Below are 21,800 nucleotides of genomic sequence, written 5' to 3' on the forward strand. Positions count from 1 at the left end.
AGAAATACTAAAATCTAAGAAGAGTAATATCTTAACTGTATAATTTTTGTGGAGGTGATGGAGAAGCATTGTTTGCAAACGTATTCAGCAAATAAAACTTCTGAGTTAGTGACTTAATTCTCTGGGACTTAATTTGTTCTAGGAGTCCTGGTAGGTACTGAACCCTTTATGAAAAATATTGTAAAACAAACCAGGATAATATAAGGACTGGAATCAAATAATGGTGGCATGAATGTCTATGACCCAAAGGAAAAAAAAAATGACAAGTTGGCTGTATCACAGACTTAATTGTCAGCCTTTGCACAAATGCTGAAATGAACAGGACGAGTAACAGAAAAGCTTCTCTAACTCTCTTGCAGCTCTGTTTTGTTGAGCAATTACGAGGCTGAATAATAGATCTTCATGGAAGTGAAAGTAGCTCATCAGGGAAGCAGTGTATTCCTCATTTGTGAGTGAGGGGCTTTCTTTTTCCTTTCTGTCTTTTCAGGCTCCTTCATTAACATATCCCAGATGATTGCTTGTGTAGGTCAGCAGGCTATCAGTGGGTCCCGCGTTCCTGACGGGTTTGAGAACAGATCCTTGCCTCACTTTGAGAAGCATTCTAAGGTAATTCTGTACATTTACAGCGAACTGTGAAGGAAAGTGAAACAAGTTTCCTTAAGGCATTTTGAGAAGGATGCATGATAAAATCTGTTGTCATGATATGCTGAAGGAAAAGGATCGGATATGGTCATTGTAAAATGTTGTGTGTGATTTGGGAGTTAACAACAGTGTTCTGAATTGCTATAGGATGTCTAGTTAGCTTGACTATTTACAGCTAAGCCTTCCTTTAGCCTTTCTAATTTAGAAAATTAAAGTGAGGTGATGATACATTTTTTGTTCTCTTGAGAGTCCTAAAAATAATATGTCAAAGTTTCTCTTTGGTGTAAAGTTTGACTGCACTAATACTTTTCAGGAAAACTGCTGAATGTATGTTGGTATTTTTAAACAGGTGAGATATGCCAGATAAACCATTTGGGAGTCTGGCTTTTCTCTTTTTCCACCAGGATAGGTATCACAGGTTACTCTCAGTGTTTCACATTTCAGTTCTGTCCTACATGAAGCAATAATGGGTCTCATGCATTTGTTCTTATAATTCAGTGACTTCAATTTTTTTTAAAGTGCTATTTGAAATCTAAGGAACAGTAAAGAAGGTTCTAGGTATAAGCCCATAGTCTAATTAGTGTGTTAGCTAAGTCTCAGATGTTATCTATGGCACTTGTGTTTGTCACTGAATTCCAAATTTCAACTTCTGAGTTCTGTAACATACTGAATAAATAGAAAAAGAAGCAATACTATATGGTTTAGATGAGAAGATAAAATTTAGCTCTAGCTTTTTTTCTAATTTAGAAAGCATTACCTGTTAAATAACAACAAAAAGGGATTTTTGACTTGAAGTCTTCAAGTCAAAATTGTTGCGTAAATTTCACTGGCAAGAACTTTCCTCAGGGGTGAGGGCAAATCATTCCAAAAATTAATTTTATACATATCTCCAGTAATATTTTTTCTGGATTCCTTAGTCTTCAGCAAATAGCTTTGCACTACTATAATAAAATGAACATTCTTAATTGCCTTTTCAATTTTTGCAAGTTTAAGGGAGTCTGAAGTGTTGGTGTAGTGTTTGAGAGGAATAGCTTGAAGTGTGACAGGGTTTGTAGAAGGAAGGAGAAAGTGTTAAATTAGTTTGGAAGAACTAGCCAAGGGTTTCTGAAATCTTTATTTGCATCTAAAATTATAAACATGGAACTTGAGATCTAAGCAGAGCTGAGATCAGTGTTAGTGAGGGTGTTGGCTAATTTTCAGAATTTAGATGACATGCATCATGCTTTTCTGTAACATACAGAACATACATTGCATTTTAACTGTGTTTTTCCCGCTCTTCCCTGCAGCTCCCTGCAGCAAAAGGCTTTGTTGCTAACAGCTTCTATTCTGGGTTGACTCCCACTGAATTTTTTTTCCATACAATGGCTGGTCGGGAAGGTTTGGTTGATACAGCTGTAAAAACAGCTGAAACTGGATATATGCAGGTAACTGTCAGCAGAGCGAGGGTTCATCAATCTTGAAAAATGTGGATATTTCTCATGTGTATGCTGAGGTGACGGATCAGGGGGAAGTGCAAACACTGTGTGTGTGTGTTTTCAATGTAACAGAGTAATTTATATTGTAAAATGCATGGCTTGGTCTGATCTCCAGGAGGTGTGGAGTTTGCAAATGAGACCTCAGCCACTGATACGGTAACATGCTTGTATTAAGCTGTTTCCTCTCGAAGATGGGTTGTAAAAGTCCTTGTTCTGTGCAGTTGTTGAGGACTACCTTCTGTGTAGCGTGTTTGCAAAAGTGATGTGAGTGATGACAGAAATGCAGCTACAGCTCCCTTTCAGTGTCTGGTCTCTCTAGGTAAGAGGCACCTTGGCCATATAGACTTAGACTGGTTCTGTAAGATTTTAGTGTCTTTGGCTGTACCTCCTGTGCAAATAAATGTCCCTCCAACAAAGCTTCTTGCTATTATGTGCAGTCTTAAGACTTCCGTTCTAACATTTAAGTACTGTTCAAAGTATAGCCCTCCTCCCAGTGTAACAGGCAGTGGAAAAGCCAAGATAATTTGGGGCTGGGAACACATTCCAAGATACACAAGTAACTGTACAAAGACAGAACAAACCCTCCTTTTGGAGTGGGTGATTAATTGAACCATTTGTCTCCAAAACTAATGGAATAATCTTGGCATGTGTGCAAGTATTTACAAATGTATATAAATACAATAAGCAACCTGCAAAATATTTTTCATCTTCAACTTTCTTCCTATATGAATGAAATGTAACTCTTGGACTTTGGAATTAAAAAAAAAAAAATCTTAGCATTTATCTTATCTTACCTTTTTTCTTGCCAGTGAGAAAACAATACCAATTTATAGGCTAGTTTAGGTGATCTAATTTGCTTTTGTGGAACAATGAAGTCCATCTTTCAAGTAAAAATGTTTTTCACCTAAAATGTTTCATAGCACGCTTTCTTTTTGGGATGCAAAGAAAGATGGTAGTTAAGGGATTTCCCAATATAAGGAGTTAATGTAAGAAAAGCAGATAACCCAGACTGAAAAATGGCTTTGGCAGATGACCTTTATGGTTTTTGTCAGTGAAAACAATCGTTGAGTGGTTCTGCTTCCATACACAAAAAGTATTGTATCCCTTGAGGAATAAACCTGCTTGGAAGAATATGAGTATTATGTCCCAAAAAACCCACATAAATCCCTCAAACTACAGTAGGTTCTTGCAGCTATTTAGGTCATTAGCTTTCATGGAATTCTAAATGTGGAGTATTGTGTTGTTGCTTAAAATTTTGTTGACTTTTACGTTCTGTGAAATCTACAGTAAAGCCTTAGGGGTAATGTATGATTTTAAATAGGTTTTCATGCCTGCTCATCACTGTGTCAGATTTATTTCCAGAGTCCAGTTTCTGTACTTCTTGTAATGCAAATCAACAGCTGTTTTTAAAAAGATCCGTTTTACTTTCCTTGTACTTTTGTTTTTTTCCCTTCAGAGACGTCTGGTAAAATCCCTTGAAGATCTTTGCTCACAGTATGATTTAACAGTCAGAAGTTCTACAGGTGACATTATACAGTTTATTTATGGAGGAGATGGCTTGGATCCTGCAGCTATGGAAGGGAAGGATGAACCACTGGAATTCAAGCGAGTTCTAGACAATATCAGGGTAAGGATTGCTGAAATCCTTTTTGGAAATGTGAAAATACTATTAAGCATGGAGGAGAAAGTAGTAAATGATGGGGGAAATTGTTTCACTTGAAGTATTTATTTTCAAATTGCCTTTTTTGAATGGTCCTGGTCAGTGTTTCAGCATGTGTGTTCTAAGAGTAACAGATAGTTTTTGCAGTGGAACAGACCAATTTGTGTACAGAGACCAAACTGTGTGTAAGCTGTGAAAAGTAAAATTTCTTTCTGTGCTTGAACATAGTTTTAGGGCCTAATATCCAACTCACTAGATAAATTACTACTGGCTTATTTGGGTACCAGTTTGGTACATTGCACAAAATAATTCTCTATTAAATCAAGACATGGATGTTCTTTGAGTTGAACTTGGCTGATGGTTGTTCAATAATACTGTGATGTTTGAAGACCTGTATTGTTTAGTTTTGGTTTTGTGGTTGGTTGGTTGGTGTGTCATGGCCCCCTTCCCTCAGAGAAAAGCCTTTTGCTGAAATAACTGTTCAGCTTTCTGTAATGTGAGTGTAATAAATGGATAGAACTAGAAATGTCTGGGTGTATACCTTCAGATTTGCAGAAATAAGTAGAAGTGGATGTGGCCCTTCTTTTCACAGTAGTCTGATATAGTATAGTAAACCGAAACCAACCCAACAGAAAACCCCATTAAACAAACTACACAACCAAAACTAAAGAATGCTGTTAATCAGTTCTACATGTCTGTATTCTGTGTCTTTGCAATGGAGTTTTTGTGCATGTGCTGTCTGTGAAGAAGTCATGTTTTTTCCTGTTAAGGCTGTCTATCCATGCAGAAGTGAACCAGCCCTTAGCAAAAATGAATTGGTGTTAACATCCGAGTCCATCATGAAGAAGAATGAATTTCTTTGCTGCCAAGACAGTTTTCTGCAGGTAATTATCTCACTTCCTTATCACACTGTGATTAACTTTTCCTTATAAATGAAGAACAGGACTTCAGCCTGTCTGGAGACTACTTACACATCTTTTAAGGATGAGTGAAGGTTCATGTGATTGCTTTCACTTTGAGTTATAAAATTCAATTTGTTTGAAAGAGCATTGGGGCAATTTTAATGTTTATGAGAGCAGCCATTCTCAAGACTTCCTTGAGAATCACTGGTCAAAACTGTGGAATTAACCTGCCTGTAGAATTAACCTTGCCTTCATATAAAGCTGTTACCTTGATGAACCTTCTGATTCTGATTACTGGCAGTGATGAGAACAAGATGAATTTAATGACCCATAGATGAATTTAATGACCTTTCAATAGATCAGAGTGTTTCAGAGAACAAGGTAAACCTGAATTGCACTTCCATTCATAGAGTGGAGTTGAAAAAATAGCTATATCCATATTTGAAATATGCTCTAAATCTTAACTGCAAGTCTGAAGGAAAAGAAATGAAATAGTTTAATATCAGGGTTTGGGGATAAAGTTGTTATTTGAAGTATACATCTTTTAAATCATATCATGAAAATCTAAATAATGGTTACTAATTTCAGAAGCACAGATATGGCTACATCACCTTAGTGAAAATTAGCTTAACTTAAGATTTTTAAGTTTTAGATAGTTACGTTTTCTTCTTTCCTTTTTTTTCTGTTCATCCTTGAAGACATTAACTGAGACAGGTTATGAAAAATATAATGAGGTAATCGTAGCATGTGTGTGCACTGTGTGGCATTAATGTTAGTTAGTGCTTTTTAGCTAAAGATGTGTGTATAGTGCTAAAGTAATTGGTTAGCATATATACATTACTGCTTGTTAAATTATGACATAGGTGTTCATCACAATTATTTAACTTTTTTAATGTGGAAACGGTGACACATTAATTAATACCCATTACTAAATTCAAGGATTTTGAGGAAGCTTTCTTTCAGTGCTTGACTCTTCTTTCTCAAATTCATTCTTTCAGTCTCTAGGGATATTAGCATGTTTTTCTGGTGTTTTCCTATCCATTCCTCCACTTTTCCATTCCAGAACAGAGATGCTTCTTAGTGCTGTTATTTTAGCAGGAGGTTCCTGTAATGAGCTTACCCACTCTAGTCTGGAACAGAGTGTGTCTAAATAGTCTCTTTCAAACAGACAGCATTCATTCTTCCTGCACTCTGCCCTCGCTGGACGGAATCCAGCTGATGAAAAAGCAGATTGTTGGCTGGCAGAGTTTCAATTGTGTAAATGTTTTAACATATTTGAGTATATTAAGGTACAGGTGAAGGGAAATTTATTTTTCTTCTGGTTGTAAATGGGGGAAGTCCTTAAAAACCCTCACAGTTTTAAAAAAAGCCAGTAATTTTTATGTGGGGTTTTTTGAGACATTAGGAGTTTTGGCATGTGGTGAAAACACAGAAAAAGCTCAGCACACAACCTGTCAGTGCTGCCATATGCAGAATTGACCTACTGGGTCTGCTGGAACTGGAGCAGATTTTGGCTGAATCTCGTGACATTGTCTGTGCCACTGTGCATTTCAGTGGCTTCTTCACTGCAAGGATTGCAATGGGAGCAGTGCTTCAGGTGTATAAATGATCCCACTCACTTGGGTGCTCGGGCAAGCCCTGGGTGAGCATGGCCTATACCCTGAACTGCCCTTGACTAAACAACAGCTCTGTAGGAGCTGACAAGGCCCGTATTGAGACAGACCTTACTGAACCCATTTGGTGCCCTTTTGTTAATCTGGTCCAAAATAAGACTATGGATTTAGAAGGTGTGAAAAAAATCAATGTTTTTTTGAGTCCACTCTGGAAGTTACATAGCTGTGCTTATAGAGTAGAGTGTTGTACTAAAGATTTTAAGTCCTGAGAGAGAGAGACTCAGCAAAGAGTGAGCTACATTTTCATTCCATTTGTAGCATGAATTAATGCATAGTTTGGATAAACTGCCAACAGATACTTGAAAGTTGAGAAGAATAAGTAATTCCCTCTTTTAGGTCTTCTGCATGAGTAAAAATCTGACAATGAAAAATAAGTCTTCAGAGATTTATCTTTTATCTTTCACCTTTTCTGACTCTGGTGTATGGAAATAATGTATCATTTGAGTACCTTATTCAGAATTATGTATAATAATTGATTTATTGTGTTGGAGTTGTTTGGATTTTTTTAAAGTACTTTGTAACTCAGGCACTGTCAAAGGGGAAAAGTCTTCTGCAAGTCCTGCAGTGTTCCTTTTTTATGTACCTGTAGTAAAAAACATTAACTTCTCTAATACCATATTATTGCTTAAACACTTATTTTAGGAAATAAACCACATTATCAATTTTATGCAATTATTTTGGGGTCAAAAGCCTTTAAAATGTCCAGATATGTTATTTGTCAATAATGCTACTTACTGCAGGGCAAAAAAAAAGGGGCAAAAATGTAAGAATGCATCCTGTCATCCAAGTGAAGAAGCAACTTTGAAGCATCCATTTCAGCAGCACTTCTGTTGTCTGTGCTTCCATTTGAACTTGCTTCTGGTATTCACAGAAAGTAATGTACTCTCTGGAAACACCTTGAATACCAGTAAGAATGCTGTTATTTTGAGAGCCTGAGAATTCTGTTAGGATGTAATAGAAGTGCTTTCATAATGATTCTATGAACTCAGCTAAAAAAAAAAAAAAAAAGCCAGTCAGATACTTACTCAATTTTGCAAGTAATTGTCAGTGCTCGGCTGCTGTGGTGGTTGCAAGGAGTCCAGTACCTAGTGCAGAAGAGGTGACATCGTGTAACCATCACTCAGTCTGTCAGGTAGGACTAATGGGGTAGAAGGGGTTTAAAAGGACTCTAAAAAAATCAAACTGCTTCTCTGTGGAGCTTTGCTAAATCATTGTTGAAATAAATGGAAAGGATTTCCTCTTGCTTTTTGTTTGTATTTTGGTTTTGATAACCCTGTGTTATAACAATGACTTGCACTGAGTCCACATCTGTGGAAGAGTTTAAGCATGGACCTCATATTTCATAACTTCTAGTGTACATGTCTATATCCAAAGTGTTATGACCAAATGATCTTTTATAGAACACATGTTGGATATTTTTTTAACAGTATTGTTTCAGTTTATGTTCCAGTAAAGACTATGAGAACTTCTTTTGGGTAAGCCTGATAAGAGAGTGAAAGGTTTATGTACTATGGTATGTTAAATGCAATTATCTGCAAGACCTCTCCACAGCATAGAGAAGTTATTTGAATTATATTAGGTAGACACTGACATGTGTATAATAGTTTTGAGGTTTTTTTCTCACAAATAAAGTGCATCTGAGGTCTATACAGCAGATATACTTTATATACTTCCTCTCTTGCCAGTCTTCCATTTTGACTATTTTGAATACTGAGAAATGAGTGAGAATGTGTTTGTGTCAGTATCATCAAAAAATAAGGATTTTGAGTTGTGGGGTTTTTGAGTTTTTAAGTCAGTTTCAGTAAGTGGTGTGTAGGAAGGTAGGATCAACCCAAGTTGGGTATCTTCACCTGTCAGTGTGTGCTCAGGAAGGATGCTGTTATTCAGCATGGACAATATTCCTCATGTACTGCTACTGATTTGTGGCTACACGAGAGTGGATCTGGTTTGCTAAACTCAAGTGTATGTGTTTGTCTAAATTTTGATGTTCTTCTCTCCATATTGTGCATTATTAATTTATTGTAAATATTTGGAGCTTTAAGTAAGTAACTTAGTGTTGAAGACTTCAATATGGAGACCATGTCTTTGCTTACTGTGGCTTTAATGTGATTTCAGGAAATTAAAAAATTCATCAAAGGTGTTTCTGAGAAGATAAAAAAAACTAGGGACAAGTATGGAATTAATGACAATGGCACAACAGAGGTAAATAGTTTCAATGGGGTAATGATGTAGTTCTTTACAATCTTCTTAAGTTGTTGCTTTTCCAACTATTCCTTTCTCTTTTCAGCCAAGAGTTTTATATCAGTTGGACAGGATTACTCCAACACAATTAGAGAAATTTCTAGAGACTTGTAGAGACAAATACATGAGGTGAGTGTTTACCCTGCTGTGTTCTCAATGCTGTTTTGTTGGTAACATAGGGGTGTATTTTGCTGTTTTTACTGTATGACTGTTGGTTCTGTTGGGAATGTAGTACAAGGAATTAGAAACAATTGCTCCAATGACATAAACATTGCAAGACAAAGGTAGGATGCCATAAAAAAAAAAGCATCCCTGTCTACAGGTGGGCTTGTTAAAGCAGAAATGAGTCTTGTACTAAAAGTTCTAGAGGTCTGACAGGTGGGGTTTTTACATTTGTCTTGAGTCAAAATCAGATTCTTTCATAAACAGACTTTGTTTGGTATCCTTTTACATTGTAGAAAAAATGCTTTATGTTTCATTTTATGTTTCTTGAATATGCAGAGTTATCTGCTTGTATTTAAGCACATTCCTTCTGAAATAATAGTAATCATACCAAGAGGCACAGTTTTAGGCTTTTGCTACTCACTACTTAAATCCACAGACTCTGTTTTGGCAGCAGATTCTGGTAAAAGCCAAAAGTGATAGGATTCAGAGTAAGGGAGGATATTGTTTAAACACTTAACATTTTTACACCCACTGCCAGACGTTTTCTTCCTCCCCCTCTTGCAGGAGGCTTTTGAAAACCTTCAATAAGTCCATGCAGAACAAACTGTAAATAGATGAGTTGCAAATTCATGTGTATCTTGATAGCTATTCTTGATCTACACAGTCTGAGGAGTTATATCACACTTTGTTCTAAAATGTTCTTTGATCTGTTACGCACACATAGGATCCTTTTGTTTGTTGTTCTTAGTTTATACCAAGATAGTGCTAGTGTGGATGTTTTAATCTCTTTATCCATTGAGATTTATTTCATTTATTTAGACTCCTTGGATTTGGACATCCACCTGCAGCCATGGGTGTTCTCTCCTTTGTGGCCTATCTGCATCAATTGTTTCCTAATGTTTTATTCTTCTAGAAAATTCATGTATATGTTAAGTTCTTAACTATTTTAAAGCAGTTACCAGTTTTTTGCTTTCCCTTATTAGGAGTACTTGTTTACATTTGTCTTAAGTGTTTTTAAATGTTAATTATCATTTTTCCGTGTAATAAGTAAATGTTAGCATATGGGGTTTCCCTGAAGGGAGAATCCTGGATCTACTGCTTGATGCTTAGGAGGAAGAGGACAAGCATTTTGTTATCTGTTATGGAAGTTATACTGCACCTGTGGAATGCTTATATGACGGGCATCTTCTTGCTTTGCATGAAATCAGTCTTAAAGTATTGGTGACCTTTCAGCCTCTCTCTTGTTTGTTTACTATAATAATATATTAATAAACTTCTCGTATATCTACCAGAATAGTTTCTCTTGCTGTTTGCTTAGGATCTTTTACCTTATTCAGTTCCATATCTCTTTCTATATTTTTTTATCAGGGCGCAGATGGAGCCTGGTTCTGCAGTAGGAGCTCTTTGTGCACAGAGTATTGGTGAGCCTGGCACACAGATGACTCTGAAGACTTTCCATTTTGCTGGTGTTGCTTCAATGAACATCACTTTGGGTGTGCCAAGGATCAAAGAAATCATTAATGCTTCAAAGGCTATTAGGTACTGACATTGTTTTGATTTGTTTGGCATTTTATTTCCTTTGCCCACGTGAAACCTGATGGATAAACTTGCAATACATGATAGCATTTCCCTGTCCTCAGCAATATACTAGACATCATTCAATGCAAATACCCAAACAAGAAAAATCTAATGTCTGCACAACTGTGATACTTAAGCCCAGAGAGAAAATCAAATAAAGGAAAGGATTATTTGTTCAGTATAGTATTTCCTTAGATGTCTCATTTATTGTGAAGTGCTCTGGTGTTTAGCAGTACTTGAAGCATACCTATTTGTAGGTATGCATGAAGCCATGCTTAAATACTAGGATAACATATACCATGAAAACAGTCACTAGTACTTGAGTGTTCGCTTGTTTTTACCAGCCTGAAGTACATGAAGAGTAATTTTTCTTAAATACACCTGAGGAACCTGAAGATCTCTTTATCTTACTAAATACTGATCTAGATAAGAGATAAATTCCATAAGGAAGCTGTAATTCAAGTTGCCATCTATACTCTGATCAATTTCCTAGCTGGTTTTTTTTGTGTGTGTGTGTGTGTTTATTCTTTTAGCACCCCTATTATAACAGCACAGTTGGACAAAGATGATGATCCTGATTTTGCCCGTCTGGTTAAAGGAAGAATTGAAAAAACTTTGTTAGGAGAGGTAAGAAAAAGTGTGTTCTTGCTAATGCTTTAATGGCATTTTAGCCATTTTTGCATGCTAACTTTTGTTCTTATTGTTTAAAGATTTCTGAATATATTGAAGAAGTGTTTCTTCCAGATGACTGCTTCATCCTAGTGAAGCTGTCTTTAGAGCGCATTAGACTACTGAGATTAGAGGTGAGTTGTTCAGTTCTTATGCAGAATACACCTTGGATACGTCCCAAAGGGTCTTTTAATGCTGTGTCAGAAATCACACCAGTGGAAGTTAAAAAAAAAGGAAGTGAGTAATGCATGTTGTGTGGCTACATTACATCTTTTTTTTCCCTTGCAAAGTGGATAATTTCCCCTTTATTTGGAAATGAGAGAACATGCATTTGTGTCTTGCTACACCCAGGGATGCAGTTTCTGTCCATTGATTAATGTATGGGCTGGTACCCCCAGTATAAGGTAGTATTTCATGCAATTTGTAAGACTAATTTAGAAGAGAATATTTGGGGATTTTTTTCCTACATTCTTCCTTTTTATAATCTGTTGAAAGACTTTTCTGTTTATTTGAGCATGTTGATATATGCTGAGAGATAACCCTGGTGTTTGCTGGCTGACTTTTGCCACAGGTGAATGCAGAGACTGTGCGCTACTCAATTTGCATCTCTAAGCTCAGAGTGAAGCCTGGGGATGTTGCTGTCCATGGAGAAGCAGTTGTATGTGTGACCCCTCGTGAAAATAGCAAGAGTTCCATGTATTATGTATTGCAGTCCCTCAAGGAAGAACTGCCAAAGGTAAAAGCAATGCTTTTGTGGGAGGTAATCAGTAGTAATAATTCGGGGTTCCATGGTGGCAAGACAAAATAATTCTTGTCGGTATTGACAGTGAAGATAGGCTAGGTCAGTAACTCTTAGATTGTGGTGGTACTGCCTTGCTGTTGAAACTAAGCCATCCTTTACTAGTATTTGTAAATAAAATCGAAGCTTTGATATTTCCCTCACAGTTTACTGAAGCTTTCCAAGTGCAGCAGTTTTATTAAATAGTTGCATCTGTTTCCAGCTGCATCTAGAATTGAACCACATGACAGTATCTGGCATTTTTTCAGCTTTCTGTGAGGAGACTGTCTACTCTGGATTCTAAAAATAGGGATAAATGAACCTTTATTGTTAGCAGCTTGCCCTTTTATTTGTATGGGTCTGCTGCTATTCAGACACCCAAACCTGAGTATGAGAATATCTGACATAAAATATAAAATGTAGATAGTGAGCAAGGTTTATAGTACAGTGTCAGTGTCAGTTTGTGTATTTAAGAATAAGAAATCTTATTCATATGTGTTTTGAGTGAGCCTTTACTCCACTTACTAGACCTTCTCAGTAGGTTTGAATGCTGTAAGTGTTACCCTTTAATACTGTGTTACTGTATACATCAAAGTTACCAGGGGTTTTTTGTTTTATGAAGGTTGTAGTGCAAGGCATACCAGAGGTTTCCCGAGCTGTCATTCATGTTGACGAACAAAGTGGAAAGGAAAAATACAAACTTCTGGTTGAAGGTGATAATCTGCGAGCTGTTATGGCTACTCATGGAGTGAAAGGAACAAAAACATCCTCTAACAACACTTACGAGGTAATGTCTAAATGGGTGCTGTGGGGTTTTCCCCATAACATCTTTATTACAAGTGCTTGTTTGTGCTCAGATGCAGGAGTTGATATGGAATCAAGCCTGATTTCACTAATAGGTGTCAGAATGCATTAACACAAGAGAATAATTCCACTGGCGGCACTGTTCACTTCAAAGAAGCTGTTTCTATAAATATTTTTCAAATGGAGAAGTTTAAAAGGGTAGTCATAGAAATGGAATATCAATATGCTATCAGATGGTATTTATACCAGGAGTATACTTGCTCCAAGCAATTGGTTCTTCTTTCATCTAACACATAACAATCATGTAACAATATCTTGTGTAGGTAGAGAAAACTCTGGGAATTGAAGCTGCTCGGACGACCATTATCAATGAGATTCAGTATACGATGGTGAACCATGGCATGAGCATTGACAGGAGACATGTTATGTTATTGTCTGATCTAATGACTTACAAGGTTTGTACTATGTCTTATCTAAATGTTACTATTGGCCTGTTTATACAAATTAATTTTACCAGCTAGGGAGCTAGGGAGATGGAAATTCATTGTAGGCTTAAAGAATTCAAAGTTGTACTGACCTAATACTGTTACTTGTATTTTACACAAAATGCTTAATTACCCCGGTTCTTGGGGGACGAGGGATCTATTTTGACTGAAAACAAATGGATAAAATGAGAAGGGAACAATAATTTCATATTGAAAATAGGAATCCTGAAAATGATGGTGTGAAAATCAGCTGTTTGGGTAGCCATGCATGCAGTTTAAGGCTTGCTGTGCAGAAAACCCCACGGGGTGTGGTTCATAACAGCTGCACCATATGTGAGAGTCAAAGGATACAGACACTACACATAGAATCAGCTGATGTGAACAGTCTTACAGAACGTGTTAGTGCAAAATCATATCTGCTCTTCATTGATTATTTTCTTTCTTTCACATCCAGTGTGGTTTTTAGAGTTGAGTACGCTTAGTGAAGTAAGATTTTCCAATTTGCCTGCCAGAGTGCAAGGGTTTAATTTGGGTGAAATGGATGAAGTTCTGATTTGTTCCAAAACTGCAGAGCTTTGTTGTATTGAGCTGCAGCAGTCCCCAGGGCTGACCCTGTGGAGCTGCAGCACAACGGTAGAAAAGGGCATCAGAGTGCCATGTTTTAAACTTGGTGGGCTCCTACCATGCATTCTTTTCCCTGTACTTGTGACTTAGGCTTCTTTGTGCAATCTGTTATAATCAGGACTTTTCTAACAAACATAGGCAGAAATAAGTTAGTTTAAAAAGCTAATTACCTTTTTTTCTGGAGAATGAAAAAATGAAGATTTAGCATCTTCTGTCAGCTCCTGGCAGCTGAGGTCAGATTTATCTGTAGATAATAGGCAGTAGATTCAGCATATTGCTCTCAGACCCCACTGAAGTTTGTAGCTCAGAAGGCAGTTTATAATTGGGGGGGGTTTTCTCATGGCCATGTTTCTTTCAATCTTTTCAATACTCTTGCTTAAAAAAATGATCTATTAACTGTTTGTAGCAGCTTATGTTGTATATGAAGAATGATTTTTGTTTTATATAAATATTGATTACTATCAAACTATTAACCTTCAGGATGTTCAACTGTAAAGCAATGTCTTATGACAATTCTCTATTATAGATAGTATATTTATTTACTTGGGCTTACTCTTTGGGTTTTTCCATCAATCAAGGGTGAAGTGCTAGGCATTACCAGGTTTGGACTGGCAAAAATGAAGGAAAGTGTGTTGATGCTGGCTTCTTTTGAGAAGACTGCTGACCATCTCTTTGATGCTGCTTACTTTGGGCAGAAGGATTCTGTTTGTGGTAGGTATTGCAAAGTCTGCAGTTTGTGGTCCTTACCCAACATCTGTAAACTTCTTCAAAGCATTGGAGTTTTGCTTTGTTAAGCTTCCTGTTCTGGTGGTATGTCAAAAACTTCAGGTCTGAGCCTCATCCATCTTCTAGGACCCCCTCGGTCCTAGAAGTTTGGTGTATGTTTCTCTACTTCTAATCTCTGACTGAGATCTTCAAGTCAGTTGGATATTTGCTGGATGTTTCTTAAAGTACACTTTGGGTAATTTGGTTTTACTTCTCATGCTAGATCTCAGTGAAATACTAGGAAATTTGTCCCACTATCACTAGTTCTGTTTTTTTCTATTGTGAAATGTTTGTGTATCTTCAACACCTAGAGCTGATGAATAAATTTAGTACCTCACCAGTATTTAGGTTTCATTTTCATTCCTGCTAAGAAGTAGGAAGACAGGTACATCTCAGCCTAGCTGAAGATTACACTGTTACTGATTGCTTAGGTGATTTGGCACTGATACCTAGAAATAAGCAGAAAGGCTAGGTTCTTGACTTCTTCATTTAGTTCTAATCTAAATAGATGAAAATTATGGGTCTTTGTTTTTTTAATTAGAAGTCTTGTTTATCATTTAACAGAACAGTTTCTGTTGTCAGAAATTTCTTTTTAAAGGTATCTGTTCTTCAGTTTTAAATTTAAGTTCATTAGCATCCACTGAATCATCTTACTGAATTCATGAATGAATCTGTAAATTTTGAAAATACATGGCTACATATCCACAAGTGTATGCATGCCCACATACATTCAGCAAACAGAATATTCATTTAAAAGAGTTCTGGTATTCTGTTTGTCTCTTTATTTTGTATTTTTGCCATGTGCTCTAATATTTGGAATTAGTTGGGTTTTTTTAATGCCTTTGCCCCCATTAGCCCTCAATCAGATTTTCTTCTCCTTTAAGCTATATGCATTTTGGGACTGAATTGTTAAAAAGTCTGTCTAATAGGTTAAACAGAGAAAAGAAGTCAAGCAGGTTTCACCCTTTTCAAGATCTGTGTATGCAATACCTACCCTCCTGGAGCTGGAATTGCTCATTGGAAGTTTCTGGGTGCTAATGAAATGCAGAAATATGCATGTGTTATGTTAAAATTTACTGGGTTTTGTGTATGTCTAGGTAGTCTTAGTGTAGCCAGTTTCAAACAGTGCTTTGTGCACAGTATTTTCTGAATCACTGGAATCTGTGTATTACTAGCTTGTATTTTGAGAACTCTGCCACTTCTGGCTCTCCAGCATTCCACATGAGTGGGATTTAATTTCCTTTTTTTTTTTTTTTTTTTTTAATTTTTTAATAATTTGCCCACAATTAAAGCAAAGATCCTTTCTGAGAATGATTCAGTCCTAGACAGTAAGGAAAAGAAAATGTGTTCTTTAAGTCCCCTCTGAGCTGGTAAAATCCTGTTTTGAATAATGTGAAAACCAAAGGTATTTTGATGTCGCCTCCTATATAATATTTTAGTTTGAATAAGGAAATGCAGGAGAAAACAGCAATTGTTGTCTGCTTACCAAAACTGAAGAGATGATACTGGCTTGCTTGTGTGAAAAATTTCTGTGCAGCTGCCTGACTTACTACTTGGTCCGTGAGGCAAAAAGGAGGTGGGGAGGAAGGCTTCTTGTTGTGTATGTGGAAGTATTGCAAGTGAATAGGGATGTACAAAATCTAAATTCAATTTTCATGATTCAGTGGTAGACTCAGGTTGAAAGATTATTGTGCAAAAGCAGGGAAGGTTTTTTTGCTAGATGTAAGAAAGGTATTTCCTTTATCTGTTGTAACGTGCGTGCTGTAGGGGCCTAAATCTACAGTACCTCTTGAAAGTTATCTTTTGCACAAGATTTTTAAGAGCATATTATTGGCAAATAATGTAGAAATGCAGCACTGGTCTAAGAGCAAAAATACAGACTCTTCATTCCTATACATTCAAATTACAAATCATGCCTTGCCAGAATTTTGAGTAAATGTATTTCACCCTTTGTGCATTCAAAGGTACAGCTATTTATTGTTACCTTCTTAAACATTTATGTGAAGGACAATCTAGGACATGAGAACATGCAAAAATGTCATTTGGATCATAACGGTATGCTGAGAGAGAAACACTGGTATCTGAGAGCTTGCTTTGAGTGTGGAACGTTCTTTGGAAAAGTTGTGCACATTGGTAGATCTGGAATATAAATGTGTCAGCACATTGCGATGAAAATGTTACAACCATCAAAAATCATTGGGACAGACTCAATCTTCAGTTCAAAATGAGCACTTTTTGAGTGGTGAAAATGCCAGAAGTGTTAAAGCTCAAGTACTTCTGTGCCTTTCTCACTGGGAACTTGGGGAGGTTTCAAAGGAACCGTGCCAGATTTGACTGAAGCCTTAGCACTGAGTCAGAGAATTAACATGAAGTAAGTTTGCCTTGCATCTTCTGCTACAGGCACTGCATGGAATATGTCTTCACCAAAAGGAAACCTTCTGAAGGGCTTTCATTACTGGAGATGTCTAGATTAGGTTGAGGTTTTCCTGTAGAATTTAATGCTGTTTAAAGTAACATACTGGTCTGATGACCATGACATTTAACTTTGTCAAGTGAAGGGGCCTCGGTCTTTACCTGTGAAGTTCAAGATTTTGTAGGCAGCACATAACGGAATGGGCAAATGAAAATTGTTTTGTAAATCCTTACTGTTCAAATGTTCACTGTGTTTGTTTGGCTTTTTCCTAGGTGTTTCTGAGTGCATCATCATGGGAATTCCAATGAATATTGGAACAGGACTCTTTAAACTGTTACACAAAGCGGACAAAGAATCAACCCCTCCCAGGCGGCCTCTGATATTTGATCATAATGAATTTCACATTCCCATTGTTACGTAGCACTTGGACATAAAACAAGATAGTAAACCAAGAAATAGTAAGCAAATATAATTTAAATTAAGAAAAGTGTATTATCAGTTCTATGTGTCTCAATAGCAGTGAATTGGTGAGTTAAATACTATCAAAAGAATTGCCCAGTTGTTCACCACCTGTTTTTAGTACAGACCCTGAAAGGAAAGAGTGCACCAAAGAGTGGAAATAAATTTAAAGTAGATTTCACCTGATAACATTTTCATGTGATAGTGTTTGCTTTTTCTATTACTGTTAATGGGTGGAAGCTGTTATTAACTCAGTATTTATTACATGTGTATTCAGATTTTTTTTACTAAAAAAAAAGAAAATTGCAAGAGAGTTCTGTGAGCTTGCCCAGAGCGCTTTTGGAAATGTCCTTTCAACAGGAGCTGCAGAGGTCAGTCTACAGCTGTTAAGAGCAGGAACTTCAGAAAGCTGGAACTGAGTCTGTGATTACTTCATAGTGAGTTCAGGAGTGCTGTTCAAAGTGTTTGAAATACTTGCTCTTTGCTTTTGGTAGTTTTAATTGGTTTTTCTTTATCCTGAGTTATTATCCACTAAATTATTTTCCTCCCCAGGATTCTATTTTGGGACCATATCTACAAGAAGCTGCACATTGTGGATGCTACTAAATTCTGAGAAGACTGTTGTAAGAATATTGCAAATTATAGATAGCTTTTCATATGACAGCAACTGTCTAACTGCTGGAATCAGTAACTTACAGTAGTCTTAGTTTAGGGAAAGTTTCATAATTGAGCAGGATCATCTGAACAACCTAGTTTTATTTTACTATATAAAGTAGAAATTGAAGCGGATGCTGTTTCTATGCATTGCCGTGAAATAATTTGGAAGTATTTTTAGATTTAGTCCACTAAAGCAGTTTTCAGAATGAATATAGATCTCAAGTCATTTCAGTGTAGTATGTTTAAATTTACTGTGGTGCTAAGGAGGGAAAGTACCTTCTTGTTTTGTCAGCAGTGTTTGGATACTCAGTGTGCTCATGACATGGGTCAAGGAAGTAGAGAAAAAAGCAGAAATTGTGCCCTCATGAAGTAAAAGCAGACTGCTGAGTATTCTAGCATTTGAAAGTGAACACATTTGTGCTGCATTTTGGCTTTATGTCCAAGAAAAGTGTAAGGCTACATTCAGAGACTGTAAATCTACTGGTTTAAGTCTTAAAGTGCCACTGTGTCTGTTTTTTAATTCATGCTCCATGCAGACAAGATCTCATGTGAAATTCAACATAGCTATTCTCAAATTATTTTGTATTTTCAGAATGATGCTAAGATCTACATCTGCCTAGATTTTGGCAGGGTGAAGATGGAGAATGTAGTGCATTTATTATCTGCTCTAAAAACTGCATATATTTTGCTATCTCTGTTTTAGTAATAGAAATTTCAGAATAAATCAAAGTTTTCTTTGTGATCTCAGTGAGATTGCCACTTACTCATTTGTCTATTTCTTTTTCAAGTTGTAAATTTAACATGAGTAGGGGCTTCATGGAGAGAAAGCCCATAAACCTTTCCTGTGGTTCAGTACTTTGTTTTATAATGGGAAATTCTACTGATAGTGCTTGGCATTTTTCTGAATAAAGATTCTTCCCAAGGTCAAATGGGTAGAGTTTGTATTGGAACAAATAACCACATCTTTCTTTCTTCCATTTTTTGGGGGGTTTTTTTGTTCTCTTTTTTTTGGTTTTGGGTTTTTCTTTTTGTTTGGTTAGTTTTTTTTGTTTGGTTGGTTTGGGGTTTTTGTTTTTTTTGTTTTGTTTTGTTTTGTGTGGTTTTGGTGTTTTGTAAATATAGAGAAATGAGCTATTTAAATGGTGGGTTCACTCTCTTGTATGTTTTAAAAGTAAAAATTAAATTACATCTTTTATCATTGTCTTAAATATGACAATAAAAAGAGGCAGAGGTAAAGAATATGGAAACCTTGTGTTTATTTATTGGTGTATTATATTTCTGCATAATTAATTTATGGATGAGATAACCTCCATTTCCTTTATTTGCTTAGTTAGTAAGACAATTGAGAATTATTTAAACTTAAATCTCAGGTATTTACAATGTAAATTAATAAGTAATATAAAATCTATCTTGCTTAAAGTCACTCTGTCTTGTCCTCAGATCATGCTCTGAGCCTCATGAGTGTTTCAACCAAAAATAGATTGTTTACAAGAGCACTCTGAATTAGTAATTATTGTTTGAGCTCTCTGTGCAGTCAGTAAACAAATTAGCTGTTGGATTTCACTCATAAGCAGCTTTTTCTTAAGGGTTAGTTTTAACAGTAAAGAAATGGAACTTTGGAATAATAAAATTTACATTTTTAGTAAATTCTTTAGCTTATTTTGGGTTTAATTTTTTAAAAATAAACACTGTTTTTCACATTTTCCTCTATTTTGTAATTAATGTGCTAATTGAAATTAGTTAAGTGTAAATTTTCAAGAAATCAATTTGTTTTCAAATATCCATATGCTGCTTTCTCATCTTCATTTTTTCCATCTGTTTTAAAACAAATTTAAACTCATAAAATGAAGTACTTTCTTGGTGTGTTTATCAGGAAACTACTTCACACATGTCTCTTATCTGCAGAGAGAGAAGAAAGCAGCTGCACATGCTATATAGGTTTCCTGTTTGACTATGGAAAGTTGGAAGTAAATCCAGAATTGTGCTGCTTTGGTCCATAACTTGAATAAATTTAGTATAGAAGGCTATTTCCATTTTTGATTATCTATGCTTAAAGATAAAAAAGAAAATGAAAGCATATGAATGCTGTGTTCTATAAGTTAACTGCAAGTAGGAAAAAATTTGGCTGTTGCAGGACAAACATTCCTTGACCTCTGACCAATTGTCACTGTTTCAGTATAAGTTGAAGGAACCACTGCAACAGGAATTCCTCAATTTTGTATCACTGTGCTTGCAGACAGAAATGTCTTTAGAAACCCATAGCAAACAGGATACAGATTTTCTTAGTATTTGCATATTTGCCTGAATTATTCTGTGCATGTAACTAATAAATCTATCTTTGAAGTGGTTGGCTAAGCTTTGTATTCAGACCTAGGAAAGTCTGTTGGTAATTAAATATGTTGGGAAAAAACATAAGAAAATAAGAAAAATTGGCCTATTATTTTTATATTGTCTAAGAACAGAAAAACTAAAAGGGACCAAATTATAAGATATGTTAATATTTTAATGCATCAGTACTTGGCAGGTTATTTGCATGTGATTATGGTACTGATACAAATGCATAGCCAGTTTATCTTGAAGAATGAATACCAGAATCTCTCAGGCTGATCTGAAAGACTCATAGAAAACAAACCAGCCCTGCTACTTTGGTGTTTCAGTGCTTGTGAAAATGAATCAAAGTTTCCTGTAACTGATAAAATGAAAATTTTAAAACATTCCTTCTTAATGAAACCAGATCATATATCATCATCTTCCACTAGAGAGCAGCATTTTCTTTTGAGAAAAGAAGTATTTGGGTAGCTTCTTTATTTTTTTTTCTATTAAAAATGGTTTTTTTGCAATATCAGGACTGAAATGTAACTATAAGAGGGAAAGTTACCTGTTACAGTGATGTGCATGAGGAAGGAAATTAAGGGAATTTATTTTCTTAAGAAGGAGAAAGCAGAGTCCACATATGCTTTTTCATTAATTAGTAAAATTTTCACTTGCATATATTTTGTCTATCTCGCTTAAAAAATCAACAAGCAAAAAGCAGTACTTAAGTAAAGGCTATAGTCACTCCTAAAAGGATGCAGTGAGTTGCCCCTGGGAAGTGATAGAACAGCCAATCTGCAGTGAGTGGGGACATGTCTTTTGTGGCAGCATTTTCCATGCAGCCGTGATTGTTCCAATCTGCAGTCAGTCTTTCCAGTACTGAAATCCAGCTCTGAGAGCTGCTCTGAAGCATGAAGTTCTGGCAGCTGGCTGGGGAGTATCTCACATCCTTCAGCTGCTGCTCAACTCCAAGGCAAGGCTGCATTAAAAACACTTAAAGGTGATGCTGATCGATGCAAGAGACCAATGGTTAGGACTGGAAACAGGTGGTCTTCTCTGTGTATAGACAGCTGAAACCAGCAAGATTTATGACAGATGACCTCCACTTGAATGTCTGAAAGCTACAAGCGTGCCCGTAGTTTGTTAGTTCCTGTCTTACTGTGACTCAAATCACGGTGGTGAGAATCTGGTATCGGCTGGCTGTGCTCAGGGGTTCTGTGGGCCATGAGCTGCTCTGATGCTGCATTGCCTCAACCACCACAGTTACTTCTGAGTGAAGCCACTGTGTGTATCCGATGTTAAAAGGTGTTTCTTCATCTAAAGAGTCTGTCCTGTGAATCCAAGCCTGCAGGATCAGGAATAATTGCATGCTCCTTTTGGAAGCAATGACAGTAGATAGGACTGATGTTATATATGAGGATAAAGGGAAGAAAGCAGAAAAGACAGGAAATGCAAAAATAAGCAGGGGTATATGGAAGCAGTGTAGAAATTCAGATC

At 36.3% G+C, this 21,800-nt stretch overlaps 1 protein-coding gene across 4 annotated transcripts in view; it reads left to right on the forward strand.

Annotated features, from left to right (window-relative positions):
• The window catches only part of POLR3A (RNA polymerase III subunit A), a 42,930-nt gene that overhangs the window by 15,150 nt on the left and 5,980 nt on the right, over nt 1-21,800 (forward strand). The window contains exons 18-32 of one of the 4 annotated variants that reach the window (XM_042018536.1): nt 488-606; nt 1,929-2,066; nt 3,574-3,744; nt 4,548-4,661; nt 8,468-8,554; nt 8,640-8,722; nt 10,127-10,297; nt 10,870-10,963; nt 11,047-11,139; nt 11,577-11,741; nt 12,406-12,570; nt 12,911-13,042; nt 14,275-14,407; nt 17,147-17,332; nt 17,886-18,919. In XM_042018536.1, coding sequence (XP_041874470.1) covers nt 488-606; nt 1,929-2,066; nt 3,574-3,744; nt 4,548-4,661; nt 8,468-8,554; nt 8,640-8,722; nt 10,127-10,297; nt 10,870-10,963; nt 11,047-11,139; nt 11,577-11,741; nt 12,406-12,570; nt 12,911-13,042; nt 14,275-14,407; nt 17,147-17,295 — 1,814 coding nt within the window. In that variant the 3' untranslated portion in view covers nt 17,296-17,332; nt 17,886-18,919. Of the gene's footprint in view, nt 1-487; nt 607-1,928; nt 2,067-3,573; nt 3,745-4,547; nt 4,662-8,467; nt 8,555-8,639; nt 8,723-10,126; nt 10,298-10,869; nt 10,964-11,046; nt 11,140-11,576; nt 11,742-12,405; nt 12,571-12,910; nt 13,043-14,274; nt 14,408-17,146; nt 18,920-21,800 lie in introns of those variants that run through there. The other 3 variants (XM_042018535.1, XM_042018533.1, XM_042018537.1) reach the window with 3 other exon arrangements.

This window comes from Corvus kubaryi, unplaced genomic scaffold, assembly GCF_017639235.1.
Source record: "Corvus kubaryi isolate FWS band 111438036 unplaced genomic scaffold, C.kubaryi_AGA036_p1.0 138, whole genome shotgun sequence".
Lineage (NCBI taxonomy): Eukaryota > Metazoa > Chordata > Aves > Passeriformes > Corvidae > Corvus > Corvus kubaryi.